This window comes from Corythoichthys intestinalis, chromosome 3 (assembly GCF_030265065.1).
Source record: "Corythoichthys intestinalis isolate RoL2023-P3 chromosome 3, ASM3026506v1, whole genome shotgun sequence".
NCBI classification, from domain to species: domain Eukaryota; kingdom Metazoa; phylum Chordata; class Actinopteri; order Syngnathiformes; family Syngnathidae; genus Corythoichthys; species Corythoichthys intestinalis.
Window position 1 is genome coordinate 12,743,182 of NC_080397.1, and position 26,672 is coordinate 12,769,853.

Here is a 26,672-nt window from a genome sequence, read left to right on the forward strand (position 1 = left end):
ATTTATCGACGTTGTGAAAGCAAAGACAGTTGCAGCTTCAGCCGTGATGTTGGTCTTTCTTTCTTCCTTGGGAAAGTTTTGTTCGTAACTACTGTGTGTCTAAATTACAGTGCATATTTTTGTTGTTGTACGAGATGTTGTATTTTTATATGCTTACGTAGCTAATGCTAACTTGTATACGTTTTCTGATTTACGAAGGTCTAAATTGGGCAATGCTCAGAGTGAGGACAGCATATCGGGCGTATAGGTCGCACCTGCATTTTAGGACGAACATTTTGATTTAAAAAATTGCCAACCAATACGCGAGCATATACTGTATTAAAAAGACATGAGTTGTAACTTAAAGACACTGAGCTATCACAAGAAAGTTGTTACCAACCCTCTTTTTAGAATAAATTGAATATTTTTTTAACAAAAGGTTACTATTGGCTTCTTATTTCAAAACATGCTATTATTTGATTGTGTTATGTTGATCTAAAAATAGACATATTATACATTTAAATGGGTCCGCAGTCATGCTGGACCACAAGTGAAACTATAGTTGCGTTTATATCGCAGGTCAATTCAAAATTTTTTGCTCATATGTTGACATTTTAGACATTGTCATGCAGTATGAACATTCCAATTCTGAAGTTTCCTGACTACATATTCGGTTGAGCTTGATAGATTTGTGCGACTTTAGTGTAATCACAAACAGCCACTCCAGACAGCAATGAGCTTTTTCCTCCTAAAAAGCTCCAAGTCGAAAGAGAGTAGAAGAGAGGCGAAGTGCATGCTGGAAGAGGATTTAGTCGAGCGGTGTTTGGACGATGAGTGACGGAGCGGAGTGAGATGGGAATTCAGGGGGGAGGCTACAAAGACGCACTGTAAAGAGGGGGCGGGCAGAGAGAGCTGAAGCGACTTTATGGAGGAATGTGAGTGTTCAGTGGATGGACTGATAACACCATAGCCCGCTGTTGACAGGAGGTGAGAGGGGCAACAAAAAAAGACACCAAAATCTTTATCATCTTTAGTAACGGTCATCCAAAACACCGTTTTGGGGAAGAACTGTCCATGACTGAGGTACAGGTAAGTTTTCACTCTCCTCTAATTTTACATGTCCAAGTTTGTCCACTGTTTGATCTGGCAACTTTCAACTTCAGCATTCCTTATCTGTCATAAGTTGTTAATTTAAATACAAATTTTATACAAGTACAGCTTTTTTCCACCGGGATGTACCGTTACTGGACAAACCTGTTTTTAGCATGAAGGTGCTGTAGTAGTGACCTAAAGGTATCCATCTAGTACCAATTATTCTAAGTTCCTTATTAAATTAATTTAAAATTTCACTGGGTAAAGGAGAAAAGGAACAAATATAGTTTACACTAGAGTTTTTTACTGGTCAAACATTGTGGAGTGAAATAGGCAGCCTATGTGACAGACATTATGAAGACGTTTTTGGGGTGTGACAAGGCTAACAGGCATGTCCAAACATGCACAACATTGCTGTGCATCGTAGCTAACTGAACATGAGATGTTTGGCAGATTTTGGAATGATATACAGGATAAGAAACAGGAAACGAATGGATTTAGAAATGTGGGAGACCCAAAAATTGGTATGCGTGAGGTATACTATAGATGCCCAACAGGCCAGCACACATAAGTCAGATCTGTAGTTGTTCCAAGGCCAAACTTTGAGCACAGTGTCACATGGTCACTAGATTGATAACATTTCTATTGTAGCGAATGATTTTGAAGACATCTCAAAAGAAACAAAGTTTGTGTTCACCAGAAGCAAAAATTTGTGATATTGTAGAGGACGTTCATTCAACGTCAGCCCTCATAGTTCAAATGGATTGAAGATCTACAATTGACAAACTCATTTAAATTCACGGCAGAAGAACGAAAAGAGCCACATGGTCGCACATCTATCATCGTCAATGGCACTGAAAGTTGAATGAGTACAGAATTTCGTAGTAAACTGATTAAAGTCCCTTGAATCTAATCAAAAATCGAAATCTGGCAGATTTTGTCAGCAAATAACATATTGTTGTCCAAAGAATTGAGCCGTCACGAAATTGGTGATATACATTCCTATTACTGTCCATTTTTAAGCAGACTGAGGAAGTAAAGTTCTTTTTTTACTTGTACTCATTAGTTAAAGACATTGGTAGCGCTCAAATTAAACCTGATTATGCTTCTGTTAACTCTCCTTAAACATAATTCCTTTTTATTTTGAATCCAGCTCACTCCCTAAATGTAGGATGCACCATTGGAGCTGTTACGACCTACTGAGGAAGACACATCTTAAAATAACCGTCCCAAATAGAGCATCCCCCTCGTGAGTGAAGCCTATGAGTCAGTGACATGCAGTTTTACTCCATCTCTTGATTTTCATCTTAACAAACTAGCCATTACCAGAGCCATTCCATTCGTACGTCTTACTCCATCAAACATGCGGCCTTCCCCCTCGTAGTCATCTATCGAGCGCTACAAGGTCAAACGGATTTTATTTTGGAGTCGAGCACAGGTATCGCCTGGGGCAGCTTTAAAAGAAAGTAAAATCTTGACCCCCACGAAAAGTGAGCTCATTGTTCGTCCTTTTCCTCCCACATTACTACACGCACACACACGGAGCGCGAGCAGATTAAGAGGTGGGAGGATGGTTATGCTCCAGAATGACAACCTTATCACTCGCTGTTCAGCTTGCAGGGTCAATGGGCCCCAGTGCCAGGAAAGGCCTCATTCTTTTCTACCTCGCTATGCACATATAATGCTTCAAAAAGACTGGCTGGCTCGCTGTGTGTGCGCACGAATGTGTGTATTACATGCTTTTTTGGGGATATTTTTATTTTAATGTGTAATTTGTGCCTCAAAGGGACAATCATGCAAGACAGCCTGCATTAAACAAGCCATGAAAGGTGGTTTTAAAAGGATAAGAGATGGGTAATAACATTAAAAGTCCCAAAAACATCCACATCTAAAAAATCCACTTATCTGTATTTACTCTGCGATAAAAGCCTGGAAGCTGAATATTATATTTTATGGAGTGAACGACTTAAAAAGAATTGAACAAAACTCCCTTTGGACACCAACTGGCCAAAGCATTAGCCATTAACAATCAAATTAGATCCAAAACAAGAGAGTTAACATTAAGCTTAATAAATTAAAAAATGATGTGTTATACTCATTTATATTCCTCCATGGGAAATGCAACTCACACTTGCTTGCGTATTTTGTGTACTCATACAACAAGCATCGTTTCACCAACTATTTGCCAGTTTTACATTCGGTCACAGTGACCTACTACAAATCAAGTCCTCAAAGATGGAAAAACTGTGGACATTTTTCTTCTACCTCCGACAATTAACGATTAATTCGTGAATGTAGCTAGTATGTACATAGCGGGACTGGCGGCATTCCCCTAGGTAACAAGGCTTAGCTATCATAATCAAAATTATTTGGGATTTTGGAACTAGATCGGTGCTTTCTTAACCCTTTATACTGCACTCATTTAACTCATTGGTTGTCAATAACAGTGCTAGAAGTCCAATTTAGTTTGACTATCAAAATTGATTGGATGTCTAGCGCCGTCAGTGGCATTGAAATATCAATATTTACTGCCTGTTCTCCCAGTTTAAATGAATTGGACTTCTATGGCTGTCAGTGTCAGAAAATTAGTTAAACACGAAAACATGAAAAGAAAAAAATCAACTTAATAAGTAATAGTAATATTAACGGCCATAACTATTATATACTAATTTTATTCATTTCAGTTACATCAATTTATATTTGTAATTATTCATTAAAACTCATTAAGAATGAAAAAAATAATATAATGATAATTTAGACTCGTCATTCACATACAGTAACGTGGACATCACATTTTGGGGCCATGTAGGGCTTAAAAATGTTATTGTTCTGGCCTACATGTAATGTGTAGTGATGTGATGTGATGTGATGTAATTGGTTACTTCCATTTGTTATCATAGTAACTAAAGACAATATACAATGGTATGAAAAAGTATCTGAACCTTTTGGAATTTCTTACATTTTTGCATATAATCACCATCAAATGTGATCTCATCTGTCAAAATCACACAGATGTGAAAACAGTGTCTGCTTTAACTAAAACCACCCAAATATTTATAGATTTTCATATTTTAATGAGGATAGCATGTAAACAATGACAGAAAAGGGAAAAATAAGTAAGTGAACCCTCTGCCTAAGGAGACATAAAGAGCAATTGAAACCAATTTTTACTAAACAATTTAAGTTGGGTGTGTGCCCAATCACTGATGAGTAGTTTAAAGCTGCCCTACCCACAATAAAACACACACCTGTGGTAAGAATTGTCTTGATGAGAAGCATTGTTTGATGTGTATCATGGCTCGTTCAAACAACTGTCTGAAGACCTGCAATCAAGGATTGTTAATTTGTATAAGGCTGGGAAAGGATACAAAACCATCTGTAAAAGTCTGGATGTTCATCAATCAACAGTCAGAAAAGTTGTCTACAAATGGAGAGAGTTTGGCACTGTGGCTTCTCTCCCAAGGAGTGGCCGTCCACCAAAGATGACGTCAAGAGTCTAGCGCAGAATACTCAGAGAGGTAAAAAAAAAAAAAAAAAAAAGAACCATAGAGTGTCTGCTAAAGAAATCACTGGCACAGTCCAATATCCCAATATATCAACTATATCTAAAACTATGGCCAAAAATGGTGTTTATGGGAGGACTCCACGGAGGAAGCCACTGCTGTCCAAAAAAAACATTGTTGATTGTTTAATATTCGCAAACAGGCACTTGGGCACTCCAAAGAAGTTTTGGCAAAATATTTTGTGGACTGATGAAACCAAAGTTGAATTGTTTGGGAGTAACACACAACGTCATGTGTGGAGGAAAAATGGAACAGCTCACCAACATCAATACCTCATCCCCACCGTGAAGCATGGTGGAGGGAACATCATGATTTGGGGCTGTTTTGCTGCCTCAGGACCTGGACAACTTGCAATCATTAATGGAAGAATTAATTCAGACGTTTATCAGGATGTTTTGCAGGAAAACCTGAGGCCGTCTGTCAGACATTTGGAACTAAAAAGAGGATGGATGCTGCAACAAGACAATGATCCAAAACACAGAAGTAAATCAACTTCAGAATAATTTCAGAAGAACAAAATACACGATCTGGAGTGGCCAAGTCAAAGTCCGGACATGATCCCCCTTGAGATGCTGTGGCATGACCTAAAGACAACGATTCATGCCAGACATCCCAGGAATCTGACTGAACTACAGTAGTTTTGTAGAGAAGAATGGGCGAAGACTAGTCCTGATTGATGTGCCAGACTGATCTGCAGCTACAGGAAGTGTCTGCTTGAAGTAACTGCTGCAAATGGGGGGCACAAAATATTAAATGTGATGGTTCACCTAGTTATTTTTCCCTTTTCTGTCATTGTTTGCATATTATCCTCATTAAAATATGAAGCTCTATAAATATTTAGATGGTTTTAGTTAAAGCAGACAGTCTTTTCATCTGTGTGATTTTGACAAAGCTCAGATCACATTTGATTGTGATTTTATGCAGAAATGTGAAAAATTCCAAAAGGTTCAGATACTTTTTCATATCACTGTACTATAGCCATTAACTAAAGTAACCCCTTTTTTATCCTAGTTAATGGGAAGCAAAAGATAGCAAAAGGTGGGAAAAAAGTGAAACCCCTCCACCACCACCAAAAAAAAAAAAAAAACGAATGACCCCTGCCTGACTGATGCAATATATACACCAGTGAAACGTTAGCTTGTATTGTGTTGTGTATGTGTTTGTTGTGTATGTATAGTGTTATGCATTTCTATGCACATTAAATCATTAGTGACATGAAATATAACACAACAGATCAAAGTATATTTGTAGGCGTGTTTTGATTTGTTTCCTACTGGCCTGTTTACTACCAAAACATCATAAAAACCTGAAATTATAGCTTTTAGTTGTAGTGTGCCACGCCAAGATTTTAAGCGGCCCCATCTGGCTACCCCTCTGAAATATTTCTGCAAGTGCCATTGACTATACGTACATATATGTATATAACATCAATAATTATATATTCAATGCTATGCGTTTCGATTTCTTCATCGTCTTCCTCAGCTGGGATCCATGATCCATTACGGTAAAGACGCTTAGTATCTCTAGTAAAATATATCTATAAAAAATGTACGTAGCAAACTATCTATTCCCTCATAGCTGCAGCCTTCCGTAATCATATTGTTCTATCTTTTGGCCGCGATATGCATTTGTTAATAAAGTTGTCTATTACGATGTAAGCTTTTATTATGACACAGCAGTGTACAACACGACGTGCTTTAGGTGTTTACACGCGAAGAACAAATTTACACACCAAGAACGCTAAAAAGAAAGAAACTGTTTCAAAATCTACAGTACATGTCCCTTTTCATTCGTGATGGGCAAAATGAAACCTCCTGAACTCCTAGGATTTTGCTTTAGTTTAATGTTCATTATTCAATGCGTCATTTGTCTCGACATACGCATGACGACATGCACGAAATACAACGGTTTATGACAGCGTCGCAGTTTCGTCATTTTCCCGCAAGACTGACACACGGCTGATTTTCTTGTGAGAGAAATCAGCATGGCTCCCAAGAAGTTTAGTGCAGTGCAAAAAAGGAAAACGGTGATGCTTACCATTGAAATTAAGAATGAAATGATAGAAAAATATGAGCGTGGCGTGCGCGTCAGAGAACTGGCTCAAAAATACGGCTGAATATGTCTACTACGATATCGAGGACAACTCTCATTAATATTACTATTATTGTAACGTCGGCAAGAAAGTCGTCAGATTCATCATGTTTTTAATCATTCCTTTCAGAACTTGTGCAACACAACACTGTCTGCCATATCTGACGCCAATAACAACAGAACATGAAAAGAGAGAGGAAAAGCTTCCCACTCTAACACACCTCTTTCACTCTGTCGTCAAGACACACAGTGCGTTCAGAAACAGCATGCAAAACACAACCACACATTACATTAAAACATTAAAACCTGATTCGTTACATTATTATTATATCATGATTTGTATTTATAATTATTTGTTTTGTTATGTATAATAGGTATTTGTAATTTTACCTGCAGTATTTATGAAGGATTTAGCTTAGGTTTTTTTGGCTGTGGAAGAAATTTATCGAATTAGAATGTATACTTATGGGAAACTCCTGCTCGCTATTGAACCATTTTGACTTACAAACCAGAATTAAATTCGTATGTAGAGGTACCACTGTATTTACTTCCACAACCTGTAAATACATACGTACATACTGTACATACCTTCAATAGATACATGTTGGCACATCATGTGAAATTAAAGATGGTTGTGTCATGTTATGGATTTTTATTTGGATGTACAATTTTTTCAGACCACACTTTTGCAATCCATTTTTGGCCCGATAAACGCATTGTAGAGATATGTTGACTGCCATAGCTGATGCCTCGAGGTCAGACGAGCCGATCGCCTTGAATAATGTAACAAGAAACTTATAGACATATGAAGAAGTCTGGTAATGTACTGGTATTTACCCTGCTAAAAGTGTAAAAGCTCAGCTGACACGGACACTTGCTAGAACATTGTCGCCTTGCAGTAGTCACAAGTCCGGAACATTACCTGCTCGAGCTATGTCTGAATGCAGCAGGCAATGTTCCACTTCAGGGAACAGAGGTTAATGACGTAGGTATCATGTAATGCCAGCCCGCTGCACTACAATCCTCATTTTCTTTACCCTGAAACGAAATAATATTTGACAAACAACAAACCTACAGTGGTATGAAAAAGTATCTGAACCTTTTGGAATTTCTCACATTTCTGCATAAAATCACCATCAAATGTTATCTGATCTTTGTCAAAATCACACAAATGAAAAAACTGTCTGCTTTAACTAAGTATATTATATTATATTTTAATGAGGATAGTATGCAAACAATGACAAAAAGGGGAAAAATAAGTAAGTGAACATTCACATTTAATATTTTGTGCCCCTACTCTTTGGCAGCAACAACTTCAATCAGACGCTTCCTGTAGCTGCAGATCAGTCTGACACATCCATCAGGACTAATCCTGGTCCATTCTTCTCTACAAAGCTGCTGTAGTTCAGTCATATTCCTGGGATATCTGGCATGAATCGCTGTCATTAGGTCATGCCATAGCATCTCAATGGGGTTCAAGTCTGGACTTTGACTTTGCCACTCCAGAACGTGCATTTTGTTCTTCTGAAACCATTCTGAAGTTGATTTACTTCTGTGTTTTGGATCTTTGTCTTGTTGCAGCATCCATCCTGTTTTACTTCTGTGTTTTGGATCATTGTCTTGTTGCAGCATCCATCCTGTTTTTAGCTTCAACTGTCTGACAGGTTTTCGAATTCATTCTTCCATTAATGATTGCAAGTTGTCCAGGCCCTGAAGCAGCAAAAGCGCCCCAAATCATAATGCTCCCTCCACCATGCTTCACGGTGGGAATGAGGTGTTGATGTTGGTGAGCTGTTCCATTTTTCCTCCACACAAGACGTTGTGTGTTACTCCCAAACAATTCAACTTTGGTTTCATCAGTCCACAAAATATTTAGCCAAAACGTCTGTGGAATGTCCAAGTGCCTGTTTGCAATCATTAAACGAGCAACAATGTTTTTTTAGACAGTAGTGGCTTCCTCCCTGGAGTCCTCCCATGAACACCATTCTTGGCCATTATTTTACATACAGTATAGATGATGCGTGTTCAGAGACACTGGAATGTGCCAGTGATTTCTGTAAGTCTTTAGCAGACACTCTAAGGTTCTTTTTCACCTCTCTGAGTATTCTGCACTGAACTCTTGGTGTCATCTTTGGTGGACGGCCACTCCTTGGGAGAGAAGCAAAGGTTTAATGACTCTCTCCATTTGTAGACAACTTCTCTGACTGTCGATTGATGACAGATCCAGACGTTTAGAGATGGTTTTGTATCCTTTCCCAGCTTTGTCCAAATCAACAATCCTTGATCGCAGGTCTTCAGACAGCTCTTTTGACCGAGCCATGATGCACATCAGACAATGCTTCTCATCATGACAATTCTTACCAGGTATGTGTTTTATAGTGGGAAGGAAAACTTTAAACCACTCATCAGTGGTTGGGCACCCACCTAACCTTATTTGTTGGCTAAAAATTGGTTTCAATTGCTCTTTAACTCTCCTTAGGCAGAGGGTTCTCTTACTCATTTTTCCCCCTTCTGTCATTGTTTCCATGATATCCTCATTAAAATAGTAAAACCTATAAATGTTTGGGTGGTTTTAGTTAAAGCAGACACTGTTTTTACATCTGTGTGATTTTGACAAAGATCAGATCAATTTAATGCGGGAAATGTGAGAAATTTCAAAAGGTTCAGATAAATTTTCATACCACTGTTGGTCCAACATCATCTGTTGCTGAGCAAAGGCTGTAATGTATTTTCTGCAAATTATTATTATTAAAAAAAAAAAAATGATTGAGGACGTGTTGTTGTTCAGTCTGGTCTCTTCCAGATAAATGGGCCCGATTGGTATAGTAAATAAATACTTCTTCAGGGTAATCTGAAAAAGTAAACAGGCCTGAAGTAAATCCTGATTCGCTGCATGTTAACATTTGGCGTGTCAGAACTTCTTGTTGTTGTGCCACATAGTGCGTCATGTTTTACGTTCTCTTGTGATTTGTTGCTAATTATTGACCAATTTTATTTCACGGCTGGCTTTCTCTCACTCGTTTTCCTGTGAGTGCGATGTTGACCGTGTGAGACACTATTATGTTGAGCAAACTGACTGCTCTGTCTGCCAAACTGAATAGATATTAGATAATTAACTGTCGAACAGTCAACTGCCTCCACGAAAACACTGTGACTCCCAACAATTTGGGCGCCAGATAGATTGACATCCTTTTGTACGTCATGGACACATTGTTTGAAACCGAAGCTTCATGGTCACTGGTCACGTGACCTTTCCTGCGTTGACACGCCCTGCCTTCATTTGTCATCACAAACCATGACACAACACTTGTACATTCCCACTTTTGCTGGACATTTGAGCTTTCAAGCCCTGTGTCATTTAGCCCAACATTAGTGATGGGCGAATGAAGCCTTTTGAAACACTGTGGCTTTCTTTTTGTATCAAAAATTATTTACTTCACTGCGGAAAGTAACAGCGACATCTTATGGTAGAAATAAATTATGCTTCATTATTTCGGTGACGGCGTAGTGACGACCCTACGGCGTCAATGAGCATTCGATAGTTCTGCCGCAAGGGAACGCGTTGCTCTGTAATTCACCGCCAAGCCTCTAGAGGGGTGTGGCGTTGTGTTTGTACGGTTTTGGAGGACTCTTGTCGACTTTCTCTAGTTTTCTTCTGGTTACACAACAATGCCAACGGAGATGGAACGCTTGAGTGTGGATCTTCAGCTCATCAATATTGAACAACAAATGGTTATCATACAAAGGCGCAGGCGACGCAGAAGACGGTTGCAGAGGTGGTCTGTCCGACTGTTAATGTCGCACAGAGACAGGCAGTCACATTACGAATTCTAGCATCGGGTGAAAGCCAAGCCTTTTATGCAATCGCTGACCTCAACCCCCGTATTTTCAGCAATCTCCTTCCACGAATTGCTTGCCATTTGGCAATCTTTATAATGTCTTCACGAGACATTGTAGAGGTTGTCGTACTTGCGGACCTCTTCGATGACACTCTCATCGGCTTGGTCCATTTTTGCGTGTAACACAACAATGTGTGAAAAGGGCGGTGATTTCCTGCTGAACCGAAAACAACAGTCTGAGCTGACCAGTCACAGTCCATTTGCATCACGTCACCAAGTGTTGACGTGACGCCCAGTCAGGATTCTGTGAAGGTGCATGTCAGGCTACGGCAAAGGGTCGTAAATCGGGTCTGCCTTGACGGCGTAGGTCTGTCGCAGAAGCATAACTCAGCCTTTATTCTACATATTAGATTTTCCTTTTTTTTTTTTTGCCAGAGACATCAACAGTGGCTCTACGAGTTTCACCAATGAGATGTCGCAACAATAATCACATGACTCCATATACCAATCTTGCTTACAATCAAGCTTACAGTTATATGATCACACCAGCCTGTTCAATCATATGGCGTCTTTAAAGCACCGTAAAAAAATTAAGTATTCGACATAGCCGTCAACATGACTTGAAAGCGAGGTCTCAGTTTTTATTTGCACCAATTGACCACGGAAAACCAGAGATATGATCCTTTTAGGACTACTTTCACATTAGCCGAAGAGGACCAGGGTCCAATTGGAGAGCTTCCTCGCAACAACACTTGCAAATGACTTGTTGAAAAGGTTCAGTATTCACACTGCACTGAACATTCAAAGTAGCATCATGTGGACGAAAGGAATGGATTGGACAAATATAGAAGGGGAAATACCTCCCTTGGAGCGGAGCGGAGGGGAGGGAGCATAACACTCCACGTAAGTGCACCCTGGTCCGCTTCCATTCACAAGCGAAGCAGGGTGCAGCCCGAAACCCACGATTTTGGAGCGGACCAGCGTGCGTTTGTTTGTCCGAACTAGAGTTCAGATGCACATTCACATTAACAGAACAAAGCGCACTATCTGAGAAAAAAAAATCTGGTCCGTTTAAAACAGACCAAACGGTGCTAATGTCAAAGCCCCTTCAGTTTCATAATAGGAAATGTTTTCTCCAGTAGAGGGCTTTCATGCTCTTTGGACAAGTAATGCTTAATTTCGATAGATTTTTGTTTTCTCTCGCCGGAAAGCAATGCTTTTTTGTTTTTGTTTTTTATTTCTTTGAATTAATGTGGTTATGTAATATAGCACAGCATACTAATAACAGTTCATATAGATAATTTTGTGCTGAAAAAAAACTACCATTAACGTCTTAAGCTGTTACTCACAATGTTACTTCCCAGATAGCAGACCGACATTGAAAAGATGTTGGATCAGCATTCTGCTATTTCGTTGAATAAACGTCACTTTTGCACCCTCAGTTATTGTTGTTTCAAAGTTGAAATCCTTACAAAACCTAACCGTCATTTTGATTATTAATAATATTGGAACAACGCTGAATCAATGTTATGTTTTCGACCAAAATGCCCGCTCATCCATAATTCACTGACTTTTCAATCATGTTTCCCGGTCAATCGTAAATCAACTAATTGTCAACATTAATTCATCAACTATAAAACAATGTTAACCCAAACATCGCCTGACATACCATCGAACAACGTTGCTTCAACGACACTTGACATCGAAAATTTCGATGTCAACTATACTGATGATTTTGATGGAAAATCAACGTTTATTCAATGTCGGTCTGCTATCTGGCTTATTACCTGAGCATTATTTTCACCAAATACTTTTTTACTTGCACTTGAATACATTTTTTGGATGACTACTTTAATTTTTACTTGAGTAATATTATTTTGAAGTAACGCTAATCTTACTTGAGTAAAATGTTTGGCTTCTCTACCCACCTCTGACCAAATTCGAATTCTGCTATACTTTACTATACTATAGACCAGACATGTCCAAAGTCCGGCCCGGGGGCCAAATGCGGCCCGTGGTCAAATTTCATCCGGCCCCCAGCCTCTGTCCTAAAATCAATAACGTCTGGCCCGCACACAGACTTAATAAGTTGGTCAGCAGTACTGCTACCAGCATATGAAGTAGCTTACACACTAAATGCTAGTCATCATTTACCCACTAAAAGGCAGCAGCACTCTAAGCAACATTACCCCATGTGTCCCTTTACTCCCAATTTTCTAAAATGACGACAATCAACAAAAAAAAAAAAAGAAAGTTGACTGTGACGGCCGACGCTTCAAGGATAGGTGGAAATTGGACTATTTCTACACTAAAATACGCAACAACTGTGTCCGCCTCATTTGCAAAGAGACAGTCACTGTTTTTAAAGAGTTCAATGTGAGGCGATATTACCAAACAAGACACGCTGAAATGTACGACAAGATTACAGGGAAGATACGTTGTGAGAAATTGAAGCAACTTGAAGCTAGTTTATTTCACTGTAGTATTTCGCAAGAGTCTGAGAGTCGAAAGAGAACGCCACAAAGGCTAGTTGTGAGATTGTTGAAATTATTCATTAAATAATTAAAAAAAATAATGAAGCAAATGTGACGCACGGAATGGCTTGCTAAAATTTGCTTAAATATATTGTTCTTAGGGCTGTCAAATGATTAAAATTTTTAATCGAGTTAATCACAGCTTAAAAATTAATTAATCGTAATTAATCGCAATTCAAACCATCTATAAAATATGCCATATTTTTATGTAAATTATTGTTGGAATGGAAAGTTAAGACACAAGACGGACACATACAGTACATTCAACATATTGTACATAAGTACTGTATTTGTTTATTATAACAATAAATCAACAAGATGGCATTAACATTATTAACATTCTGTTAAAGCGATCCAGGGATAGAAAGACTTGTAGTTCTTAAAATATAAATGTTAGTACAAGTCATAGAAATTTTATATTAAAACCCCTCTTAATGTTTTCGTTTTAATAAAGTTTGTAAAATTTTCAATCAAAAAATAAACTAGTAGCTCGCAGTTGTTGATGTCAATAATAATTATGGTGCTGAAGCCTAAAAGTGCTGAAACCCATAAAATCAGTCGCACCCAAGCGCCAGCAGAGGGCGGAAAAACACCAAAAAACACAAGTAACAAGTGAAAATGACACTTTGCTGTCATTTTAATCTGATTGAGCGGGGCATGTGCGTTAAATGCGTCAAATATTTTAACTTGATTAATTTAAAGAAATTAATTAACGCCCGTTAACGCAATGATTTTGACAGCCCTAATTGTTCTACGTAAAAAACGTCAGCCAAGGTCGGCCCCCCAAATTTTTACGACACCAAATCTGGCCCCCTTTGCAAAAAGTTTGGACACCCCTGCTATAGACCCTACTCACCTACGTCACAAAATGGGCGTGTCGCTGTTTCCGGCCGCCATATTGTACCTTTTTTTTTAGACCTATTCTCATTGTTTTCAATTAGTCGAGCAAGTTATAGAGCAATTCATGGAAGCCCCGGTGTTATCTGACGCTGTAAACTCATTGGATGCGTTGCATAAAAGGCGTTACGTGGAAAAGCTTCCGTTTATCCATTCGCCAGATCCGTATTTGATGCCTAAATCGATGTTTTTCGACCCGCTGGCTTCGCCTGACATCTGATATCCTGATATTTACAACTATCTTGTCCACACAAAATCAGCCTATTCTCAAGAAAGTTTGAAAAACTTTAAGAGCTTGGAGGCTTATAAATGCTACGTTGCTGGTTGGGTGAAACAGGTCCTCGTACACGAAAATTCGGCAGGAATCTTGTGCTCGGAAGGTGAGTTACGAAATTTTTAATTCAAAATCTTTTGTCCTTGCTAACATCCACTGTCAAGTCTAATGTATTTCATATCATTTGTCAATGGAGCTAGGGCTTTTAATGTTTATATGGTTTAGCGATAGCACTCTCACTATATACATATATAATATGTAATAAATATGAAGTGCGATAGCACTACTCCACATTGTCCCTAGTTGAATTTATTTTTTGGCTTTTGACCTCAATAGTGAAATTGTAAATTAATTGTATGACAACTGTCTGATTATCCCCTTATAATTATATATTTTCAAGTAGTTCATTCACAACGTCTGAGTGTATGTTGTCGGCGATTAGCCTAGCAATGATCTTAATTGTGGTTGTCAGCCCAAAACCCTCTAAATATATATTAAATGCATCTTACCAGATATAAAATGACTACTACATAATCTGTGGTAGTCGTTTGGAGCCCAGTTTTCTCGTCGCATTGCAGCAGTCAATCTCGGTCTCCTCTTCGGGTCTCTCGGAATACGGTAAAAATTCAAGTCTCTCCGTCTATCTTCTCTGTTTTTGCAACCGACCGCCACACACGACTTCACCATTTTGATTATTAATGTTAACGAGCAGAAAAACACGCCATAATAGGAGGAATTTACGAAGCGCTAATGCATTAACATGACGAGTATCCGGACAACATGGCGCGGGGGCGTGGCTGTGACGTCACGTGAGTAGGGTCTATAACTTTCATCATCAAGGAGGAAAAACTGTTACGTGATTGATGACGTCCGAAGCATTTTCGGGACGAAAGAAGCTTCGGATGTCATCAGTCAGGTGATAGCTGTCGTTTGAAGCAAGCTCGCAGGTTCAATAGAGTGACAAACTTCGAAGCTTCAGTTTTGTTTGCTGATTAGTACCCAGTACCCTTTTGATGCTTGAGGAATTTCTACAGAGGCAACGCCGGTACGTACATTGTTTTTTTTAATATTGCTTGTATGTTTGCACTCGTAATCAGACACTTTTTGGACTTATTTTTTACGATGTGTGAGCGCCGATTTATAGCTACATAGGGTTAGGACCGTTTGTAGGTGCTACTGCTTTAATAACAGCTAATTTAAATCTCGTTGCCGTGTATTTGTTTGTGTTATTGAAGACGGGACTGATTCATTTCGAAAAACACGGACGGCTGGCTGCCATCATCCTTTTCGGAGTTGAGTTCGCTGTCTTGTTAAGACCAAACACCAACGTCTTAGCGAGGACGGTAGACATGTCTAAAAATTTCGCTTTCTCTTCCATTGTCATCACCTTCTGCTTCCTAATTGGTTCAGCGGACGATTTTGAACGAGGACGTTGTATAGCACGGTAAATTAATAATAATGAATAACAACAACAACAGAGACTTATGTACGTACGTGCGTACGCTAGTTGCATTCCACAAGACGGGATGCTTGGAAATTCGTCGCGACCAATCAGCCTTCGATTCACTGAAGCAGCAAAACGCAAAGAAAAAGTGTTTCATGTCTTTTATCATAGGAGTTGGATTTGAATTTTCTTCTTAGCACATGAAACAATATTCTTTCATTCATCTTCTGAACCGCTTATCCTGAAAACGGAATATTCATTCATTCATTTTCCATGCCGCTTTTCCTCACGAGGGTCGTTATGTTAAAAAAAAAAAAAAGTGACCATCACTGCAGAGCCAGTTTTTATGATAAAACATTTGTAATGGATGTGATTTTAATGTGCAGATGTACCCAATCATGTCTGGTGAACTATCACTGAAAGTGTGTGGGGGGGCTTTTAAGGTTTTGGTCTACAGTACAATATGTCAAAATAACAACCATAATTAAGATATACTGTACAGCAGAGGTCCCCAACCGTTTTTTGCACCACGGACTGATGTGATTTGGGTCTTTTTTTCACGGACCGGCGTTCTGTCAAATTTTGCACCCTTATAAATTTTGCTCCCAAAGCTTTTGTGGCGGTGAAAAAAGCCCTCTTTTATATTCAGTTGGACCCTCAATGTTATCCATTGGTGTGCTAAAAAACTATTTACATCACAAATATACATGTTTAACACGAAAATGGTGTAAATGATTGCTTAACGACACGGCGAAGTTTTTAAGTGAGAGAGCTCCGTGCAGTTGTTGTGTGCAACTAACATGGCAAACGTAAGTTAATATTTCTTTCTTTAAAGAAAGTTTGTAGTGTGCACTTTGGAATAGCTGCATTCGCGGTCATTTTTGACGTTACACGCATGCCAAATTTGTCAGAACACCAGCAATGTGCGGCAGAAAAAAATAACATTTTTTTTTAGCCCTGTTGTGTTAAAAGCTTGTTAAATACAACTCACCCGCTGAATCAGTGGGAGGCCTGAGCTTCTTTCGTTTGTTTCAGTGCTCTCCTAGCGATGTCAGGATATTCCTAAATGACTTTAATCCAGAACCTCGGTAGAGTTGTTGTCTCAAATGTACGTTTAAGGTCGCCGTGATTTGCGATCTCTACAAGCTGATATTCCTGTTGTACAGACATGCTCGAATCACTCGTTTTAATCACATACGGGTCACGAATCCACTCCTTCGCTGTTCGTGTGTCTTTAGTGACTGGGAAGTAGCATATATTTTGTTTTCGTCGAGGTTGTAGGCTCATCTTCTGGCTCGTGAGGTTCCCTTTTCCCCGTAAAAAATCTGTCCAAAGACATGTTTTTCAGTCATTCTCGTGTGGGGGCTAATTATTTCCGGGAACAAATGACCAAGGTCATACGTTATTATTGAGGCCAAGCGCACATAGATATACAAAACAAGATGTACTGCTAACAGTCCAATCAATGCATTTCTATGACGACCTCCCATTCTGTAGTTGTATATCTAGAGTAGACAGGGATATTGGTGTGTTAAGCGGCACAGACCAAAGTCAATCTGGCAGAATGCAGTGGTTAATAAATTATTTATTATTTTTGCGCGGCCCGGTTCAAAATGCCCCACAGACAGACAGTCCGCGGCCCAGTCGTTGGGGACCCCTGCTGTACAGTATACCCAAATGAGGATTGACTAAAATGGTTTTAGGAAATGGATTACAACTATTGATTTAAGTTGAACAATGTAATTTAACTCGTTGGCTGCCATTGACGACCCTAAATGTCTAATCCATTTTGATTGGGAGGGCTGGTAGCATAGGCGGAGTTTGACTTTTGGGGCAGTGGGGGGCACAACATGTTGACGACCCCGAAACGCAGCGTCAGCAATAAAAATAACTTACAAGAATATTTGTAATAATAAGTTAACAATGAGCGTTTTTTTATTTCCCATCATTCTTGAGGGGAATTCTAAATCAAGCTACTTAGGCAATACTTTTCGCCAAGATCGTCATCCATTGAATATGGCACGCCCAACGGTGTCGCACCAATGTAGTTACCGCAGTCAAAAATTGTATCCGCTGGGCGGAGCCAGATGGAGATAGATTTGTTTCTTTATTATTTAATCAAAAAAAGGTGCTTCAATAAAAATAAAAAAAAGTTGCTTCAATCAAAATATATATTTTCAACCAAAAAAAGATCGCTTCAATCAAAAAAAATGTGTTTAAATGCAAAAATAAATTTGAAACGCAAAAAAATGCATGTGAAAGCTATTTTTCTTTGATTTTCTTTTCCTTTTTTTTTTTTTATGATTGAAGTCAAGTTCTTTCAGTTTTTTTGATTGAAGTAATGTTGATTTGTGTTCGGGCCACATTTTGGCTAGGAAATTTGTGTCTTTATTATTCAATCAAAAAATAAGTAGCTTAAAAATATATATTTTCAAAAAGAAAAATCAATTCAATCAAAAAAAGAAAAATTTCAATCATGGAAAAAGTTTTTGAATGCGAAAAAATATTTGAGATTGAAAAATTAGCATTTGAACAGTTAATTTTTCATTGAAAAAGTTTTCTAAATTTGAAGCAATCCTTTTTGTGTTTGGGGCATATTATGGGTAGGACATTTGTGTCTAAATCATTTAATCCACAAAAAAGTTGCTTCAATCGAAAAAAAAAATTCTCAAAGAAAAAAATCTTTTGAAAAATAAAGTGACCCTCCCCTAATTAAAAAAAATTTTATTTTTTTTTGAAAATTATATGCAGAGCAAATGATCGTCTAAGTTGCTAGTCACCTGATCTGTTCAAAAAATAATTTTGACCCATTATAAAAATATATTTTTTTGTTCATTTCATTCATTTTTGTTGCAGCTTTATTGCTCTACAACTTTTATGCATGCGAAAGTCAATTACATGCAATGACACTTTTCGGCCAACAGGGCGGCCCGCCCCCCCCTTAAAATCCGCTTATGGCTAGGAATGGTAAATGGTGTTATACAGCGCTTTTCCACCTTTCAAGGAGTCAAATATAAATGGACGGCTCTCTCCGTCAATGGCAGTGAAACATGATATCTCAATGCCAGCCATCCCCGTTTAATTGGATTTGATGCAAGGGCGTGGGTTTGCATGGGGACGGTAGAAGGGACAAAATACTACAAACTTTTCAGGATTCTCAAATTGTACCCACCAACTTTTACGCAACCTTATTTGCATTATATAATGGCTTCAGCAATATAGGTCATTTAGATTGTCTTTCCATATTTTGTATGGATAGAACTGACCCTACCATTATTAAGTGAATTATTCTCATTACGTCCAGACTTACATTTACCCCTTTTTCTTGCTGAATGTGCCGGTCCATTTTTCCCCGTCAAACATACGTTTGATTGGCTGATGACTAGACCCCCCCCCCCACACTCCTCCTCCCAGCACAAACGCACTCACACAACCTCGACAGAAATACATGCCGCCTCCTTATTTTAGAAGTTATTTTCGGCCCCCACTAGCAGCAGCAGCCACTGTAAGTAATGTAAAATGACGTCAATGTTGTGGACGGTGGTGACCACGCCACTAATTTTTGCTACTGACAGTCTGACCTGCCTCACAGTTAGCATAGCATTAAACTGTATGAACTTGTTAACCTGCAAAACTCGAGTACACTGCAAAAATACATCTTCTTAAAACTAGTTAAATTCCCTTGTTTTCAGTGTAAATCTATTAGAAATAATTGAAATTATCTGCCAGTGCTTCAAGTAAATTTTACTCTGATTTCTTGAAATGAGAAAAATAGCTAGCTTTCAGCTAGCTATTTTTTTTTTGAAAGCTAATTAAAAATTTGCAGTGTGTTTTCTACTGTTATCTTTAATTGTTCTGTAAGAAATGTAGTGAACTCTGCTGGAAACTATAGAACCAGCAAAACGTAAGGAAGAAGCTACTTAGTGAGAGGGGTCCCAGGATCCAGTCTGTGTTTCACAGGAAATTGTTGACAGTCAAAAAAAAAAACATATGCTGCTTCTCTTCTTCTTGTAAACGGCCTGGTTTAGAAGGAAAGAAGGCTCGAGCATGTTGTGACTTCACAGTTTTGAAACCAAATACCTATTAATGCATTCATTAATGAATTAAAATGTATTCATTTATTTTCTATTATTTATTTTAAAATATTTTTATTTGCAGCTTATACAGACATTATTTACAGGTAATCATAAATTAGAATACAATAGAATAATCCCGATTGAGAATTTTTTTTTACCGTAATTGCTGAAACCACTGATGAGATGAAAGAGATGAAAATAAGGGAAAAGAAGATGAAAGAGACTACCAATTGAAGCAACGTATTACTCTTGTGGTAAAGGACAATGTAGGATATCATGTAGTTCCATGTACAGGTTAAGTAGTAACCCCCCCCCCCCCCGCCCCCCCCTAAAAACACTGTAAATTTCCTTTATATGAAAAATATTTAATTTAAACTTTTTTCATTTTTACATAGGAAACACATCAGCATATTCGTGGGAAATGTAGCCCTGACCTCTGTTCACCTAATCCATTTGTTCTTATTAATGTCCTGTCCCCAGCAGAAAGTGTTATGCAGGTTTTGCTGTTAGAGCATCCCTACCAATGTTGAGACCAAACCTACGTCCTTGATTAGATGTCTATCACTTTCAATGGCAGTTGAACAATTTAAATGTTAAGAAATTATTTGACGAAAACATTCTCTGAAGTGTTTTCTAAATAAAAAATAATAAGTAAAAATCGTGGGGAAAAGCGGCATGGAAAATGAATGAATGAATAATCAGACACTGCTTGTGAATTTCAGTTCAACAGGTGTATTTTTAGCCAACCTGGTTTCTTGAAAAAAGCTTGTCTTTAAACCGATGACTGCCATTCACGGTAATAGACATCTGATCCATTTAAACCTGCTCCCTCCCAGTTGAAATGGATCGGACGTCTATCGCCGTCAATGGCACCCTAAACATGTTCATTCACTACCCGCCAATCTGAGTTACTACTACAAACATTTTAATCATCCTTATTTTAAAGGTTAAAGTTTGGTTGTATTTAGGTGTACTGTTAGTCTTTACAGCATCTCGACAGTGACAATATTTGAAAAAGCACAGCAAAAAGTTTAATGACATAATTCATGGTAATTGGCATGAGTTGATGCAGCAAAAGGAAATTTCAATGATTTCATTGTCACACTGAGCATCAATTTAGTGCTAAACGCTCCCGTTTAGAAACTATTAAAGACACATTTACCTCTCTATATCCCCAGCTGTTCATCATATGCAAATGTGCATTGCGCCTTATTAGTATTTAACCAGCCACACAAACCCAGTCGACTTCCTTATCTGTTAATATGTGAAGCGCTTGATTGTTTGGTTGACCCGCAGTCTCATTTGGATGCGTCATCTGAAGGCAATCTCATTTCACCAGAGGGGGTACGTCATGAAAAGCTGGGCCACTATCAAAGAGGAGGCCAACAATGAGCGCAGATGATGTGATAAGCATTTGATTAAAATAGAACACCCATCCTATGCTTCGAAAATCCTTCCACAGACAAGAACTGCGTGCGGGACAATGTAGCAGTCATCAGCTGATTATGCAGTGTTAGACTCTTGCGCCATAAAGCTGCCTCATAGGCACCCGGCGCACGTCTTTCTCTTTCAGTCCGAGCTGTGGGGCCCGTAATGACTCTCTGCCATTCTGCTCTCCAGCGCTGAAGCGCCCATTCATGCTCAATCTCCTTTTACAATGCGCTAAAAGGATTAGCCAATTAGACGCTATTTGGTGTCATTGTGAGTGCACGAGCGTGCGTGGTCAGTGTTAGCGGTGAGACTGAAAGATTGATGGCTGTCTGTCCCGCACGCTTCATTCCCGTTTGATTTTCCGCCGGAGGTCACATTAGTCATCCGCACACCGGCTGTGTCTGACAGGCTACAGTGGATGACAGAGAAAGTGATGGAGTATTACTTCTCAATAATTCAACCTATCATTGGGAGTTTCCCCCGTCCTCCTCCTCTTCGTCTTCCTCTTGCTCCTGCTTTAATTTGTGAGTTTAATTTCCCCCGTGTCATGGCTGTGATAAGGGGAAGTGGCCGCTTCATTACACGGGAGTCATCATCAGTTACTTTGCGTGAAACACAGATTGATTCCGGTTATCTAATATGTTACATAAATTACTAGCAGCAGTATGTTCACATTTTGCATCATATCGAATGCACCGAATACATTCATATGCATGTAGGGAAAGTTGAAATACTGTAGTTCTGCTGTTCAGAAATGGAATCATAATGTCTGATAAAGAGAAACCTTGAACTAACCGAACTGGAGGAGCACTCTGAAGCCCCTTTCACATATACCTGAACACCGTCAAAATCCCGGGATTTAAACGGGTAGCCGTTGTGTGTGAAAGCAATTTCCCAGGTCGACTGACACGAAGATTACGCGAAGATTTTCTGATGAAAAAACAGAGAAATTGAGCTTTTTGTGGAAGCTTACGTTTTAAACATAACTTTGACTTTAACACAGCTATTTTTTGCTTTAGTTATATCCCAAACATCTGAATAATGTATTTCCTTTTACAAAATAACATAAACAACAAGACAAATAGAGCTTTTGAGAGCAAAGTAACAATTTATTTACACATAACTAACTGAGAGATGACGCTGTTGTGGCCGCGACAGCAGTGTAAACATTTACCTTATCGCCGCCTGTCTCATAAAGATGGAATTTTTTGAGTCTCTGCGGGGGGAACAGCACGGACTCAACGGCATCGTCCACTGCGCTGGTGGTCCTGGTCGTTCTGCCCGGTTGTCCAACACCTGGCATCCCGGGCGTCCTCTAGGTTGTTCTCCATTCTGTCGTCTTCCGCCGGCGCCCCAGCCATGCAGCCCGGCCGTTCGTTGCCGTTGACTCGGGTTGCGGGTCTTATCAAATGAGCTACTGCCCTCCAGTGGCCAGTTTTATTGCTTTAAAATGGATTTTCAGCTTTGTGCATTGGCACTAAATTGAATCAGAACCCAGAGATGTCGCTTGTAAAAAAAAAAAAAAAATTTTTAAACGTAAAAGACATAAATACGTCTTTGGGACACTGAAACATTTAAAAATAAAACGTATTTATACATTTGTGGGAGCAAATGAATTAAATACAAACAAAAATACACACGATTGCGGAAAAGGGGGAATAACACAATGGGTCCATGACAGTAGGTCGACAGAGGTCAATAGTACTAACCTAAGCGGTAGGCAGAGAGCCTATAAGACAACAAAACAAATACATTCAAATACCAGCACAACGTAGGGGACTTCAAAACAAGGGTGGCAGACGAACAAGCTAGCAAATGCACGAAAGTACAGGTCTGACAAAATATCGAAATGCTGATATATCGTGTTACTTTGTATCCCAAAAGGTAATTGATATTCTCCTGCCAAGAATCGATATATCATTTTAAAAAGGTGTCACTGTTTTAGAAAAAGACAAAAAGATCCAACAAGTTACTACAAACATTTTCCACTAAAATAGCGTCTTTGCTAACTCAATGGCTGCCATTGATGGCTCTAGACGCCCAATCAATTTAGGCAAGGATGGGCGAATGAATATTCATCCGAAGTGCTCTGGATCAACAAAAACCAGGTCACTTTTTGTTCATTTTAGGGCATTTACAACATTATATTTACACTTTCTGTTGAGTTTGAGTCACTGCCTATGCATTTTGGGAGATTCCCGGGTCACTCTCTATACTGTCACTCAAAACCAACAGAAAGGGACCCATAAATGCCCCAAATAAACATGAAGGGATCCAGAAATGCCACAAAAACCCCAGGAAGTGACAAAAAATCAACAGCAATTGACCTGAAATGCCCCAAAACTAACTCATTGGCTGCCATTGACTGCCGTAGACATCCAATCCGTTTGAAGTGGGAGGGATGTTCAAATGAATTGGATCTGCTAGTTATAAACTCAACAGATTTATTTGTTTTACATTTTTTTGAGTTCATTATTATTGTTATTGATTTGTTGTTGTTGTTGTCTGATAAACACCTGCTTCATAAAATAGTCCTGTTGATGGCAATAATGCAAAAAATAGCTGCTAAATTACTGTATTTATCATGAATGTAGCAAAAATGATTTACATTTAATACATTTTAAACTTGATTAAAATTTCAGGTTAGATTCTACAGTGCTCCTAGTAAAAAACTGAAGTCGTTCAATTCCTATAAGTCTCCATGGAATTACCGCAAATAAATAAGAAACAGACACCCATACCTTTTCTAGCATTGATAAAATCATAATTCAGTAAAAGTGCAGCAGCCACAATGGTAAGTTGCTAAACCCCTGACGACCCTCAGAACAATATGGCGGCCGAGAGTGACCTAAAAAAACAGACAGCGTGAACCAGATAGATTATACATGCATCTGTTCAAAATTAACATAAAGACATTGAGAATTAAAGCGGTGCCATCTGGCATTTTTGAGGTACAGTGCAAAGTTTCATGCTTATTGTGGAAGAGAAGCAGGTATAAATCTCACAACATGGTAGCACAATGCTGCCTTCCACTGGCTGTGCTAAAAACGATTGGTTATGCTGTGAGATCGGGAGGGTGTTGAGAGGGGGTGCATTGTGACCGAGACTTTCTTTGTGTCAGGCGGGTCAGCGGGGGCTCAAAAGCTAAGATGCCCCCCACAAATGTGAAAAAGAAGCGCAAATACTTTGAGCAGATAATGGAGGAACACATGTTTCTATCATTCTTCGTTGGCTGATTGGTCACAGATAACTAAAGACGTCAAATTCATTTGAACTGGGAAAGTCGGCAGTGAGTGTTAATTGTTCAATGTCATTGACGGTGATAGATGTCCAATCCATTCGGACAGTCCAAAGGTATTGGACGGCTATCGCCGTCAATGGTAAGCAATTAGTTAATACTGCACAATTTCATGAACTCCAGTCCAAGTATTTGACACATTTTAATTCACACTTGTGTTCTAATTTTACACGGCAAATGTAAGGATTTTGGGGGGTGTCATTGGGTTGTAGCGCTTATTTTGGGGAAAAGTCCAAATTATGTATTTAAATAAACATACTCAAATTAGCTTTTGCTAACATTGATCAGAAAGGAAGTACCGTTTTAAAATTCAGCCTCTTTCATTGGGACATTCACTTTGATGTTGTTTCACATTGCAAAGTAAGCTTTTTCCTTCAATCTCAAAGATTTGCTCGGTTAAAAACTCAGCAAAATTCAGATTTTTAACAAGACAACTCAAATTTATAAGTTTTCTTCACTAGCTCAATTTATCAAGTTAATGCTTAACTTGCTAAAATGAGTGGGTAAACATGAATTATCAAGTTTTGGAACAAAACCTATATTTCTGAATAAGATTTTTTTTCTGAACTTAAAATATTACTGTAAATTGTGTGAACTTAGCCCTTACTTTAGAATAGATGCCTTCAAAGGAGTGTGTTGGCATTAGTAAAGTCAGCCAGGCTATCTAGCTCAGTTGTCTATGTGTTGTGCTGTCATTGAAATAGCCCAGGTCCGAATTCTACTTGGATCAAGTTATTACATCCACTACTAGGTGAAACCTACGGAGCAAAGATTATTGGATTGATTATGTATATGTTGGATAACTCAAGAACGATGAAAGGGATTATTATCAAACTGTTTGTAATATGAAACGGAAGAGGCGGTTAACTTTTGGAGTCAAAAGTCACAGGAACAAATTTATTGTGTCTATTTGAAGACTCAATAACTCAAGAACAAAGAAAAGGGTTATCAAACTATATTACGATATATTACAAATACCTGTGTATATATACAGTGGGGAGAACAAGTATTTGATACACAGTCAATGGGAAAACCCACTGGCAGTGTATCAAATACTTGTTCTCCCCACTGTATATTACATATTATATACACATATATATATATATATATATATATATATATATATATATATATATATATATATATATATATATGTCTATTACAAACAGCCATTGTTTGTAATATGAAACAATAAAATTTGGTGTCACGAGATCAAAGGTCACCGGGCCAAATTGAATTTGGCTTTTAAGGGGCCATTTGAATGGTAACGCTCCAAGAATACGACAAATTTCATGTTTGCATTTACATGGTTCGGTCTCCATTCGAACAATGTTGCAATTCCACGTGAAAACGATGCAGTATTCATGCCAGGCCCTAGAGGGCAGTTCAGTTTTACAAGGCGACAGCCAATGATGCATTTCCGTGACAACAACCTCCTCAGCCCTAAAGACAACATACCCCGCCCACTCCCACAATGGCTTTTGTTTTTCTCTCTCTTTTCTTTTTCCAACCTACATTTCATTTTGCAGTTTTATCCACGGTTTTTCTGTATAATTAAATTTTCTTTTGTATTTCTTGTATGTTTGCCGTCCTTTACAAGTTTAAATGATTGTATAACATTGCTTGTCAATGAATAAATAAACTCGAGCAATGGCATCCATGCACTTTTTTTCTTTTGCTTTAAAAGTCACAAAAACACAAAAATAGATTATATTTAAATTAAAAATATTATAAAAACAGTCCATTTAAGTCGCCGTTCCGCCACGTTTGCTAGGACCAACTGCGCATGCCCAAAGTGACGTGTGCGAGTGCTGACGTCATCAATGTGAGAGCATATGGTTGCGGGGCAATCCCTGAAACCGAATCCTTCTGCTTTGGAGGCCCAGATCAAAAGTTTGCGTCAACGCCTTCCGTTTTCGCTGTCAACATGTAAATGCGACGCCATTCCGCAACACAATTGTTGTGTCTTGGTGTCGCGGGGTCACTATGTAAACGGCCCAAAAGAGTGCTCCTCTAGTTATGTATATGACGGAAAACACTCAGGTGACTTGAAGTCTCTTGCTCTGAGACCCCCAATTTACCCAACTTTCAAAATTGTCCAATATGCATGTGTGGTACATCATTGGAAAGCTTAAAATCTCAATTTTCTGGGGG

General features: G+C 38.7%; 1 protein-coding gene across 4 annotated transcripts in view; it reads left to right on the forward strand.

The window, feature by feature from the left end:
- The first annotated feature begins 895 nt into the window (after positions 1 to 895).
- lzts1 (leucine zipper, putative tumor suppressor 1) overlaps positions 896 to 26,672 on the forward strand; it is a 62,434-nt gene continuing 36,657 nt past the window's right edge. The window contains exon 1 of one of the 4 annotated variants that reach the window (XM_057831972.1): positions 896 to 1,068. Coding sequence is in view for 2 of the 4 variants with exons in the window: in XM_057831971.1 (XP_057687954.1) it covers positions 15,283 to 15,314 (32 nt within the window). In the remaining 2 variants the exon portion in view is untranslated. Of the gene's footprint in view, positions 1,069 to 14,470; positions 15,315 to 26,672 lie in introns of those variants that run through there. The other 3 variants (XM_057831973.1, XM_057831971.1, XM_057831970.1) reach the window with 3 other exon arrangements.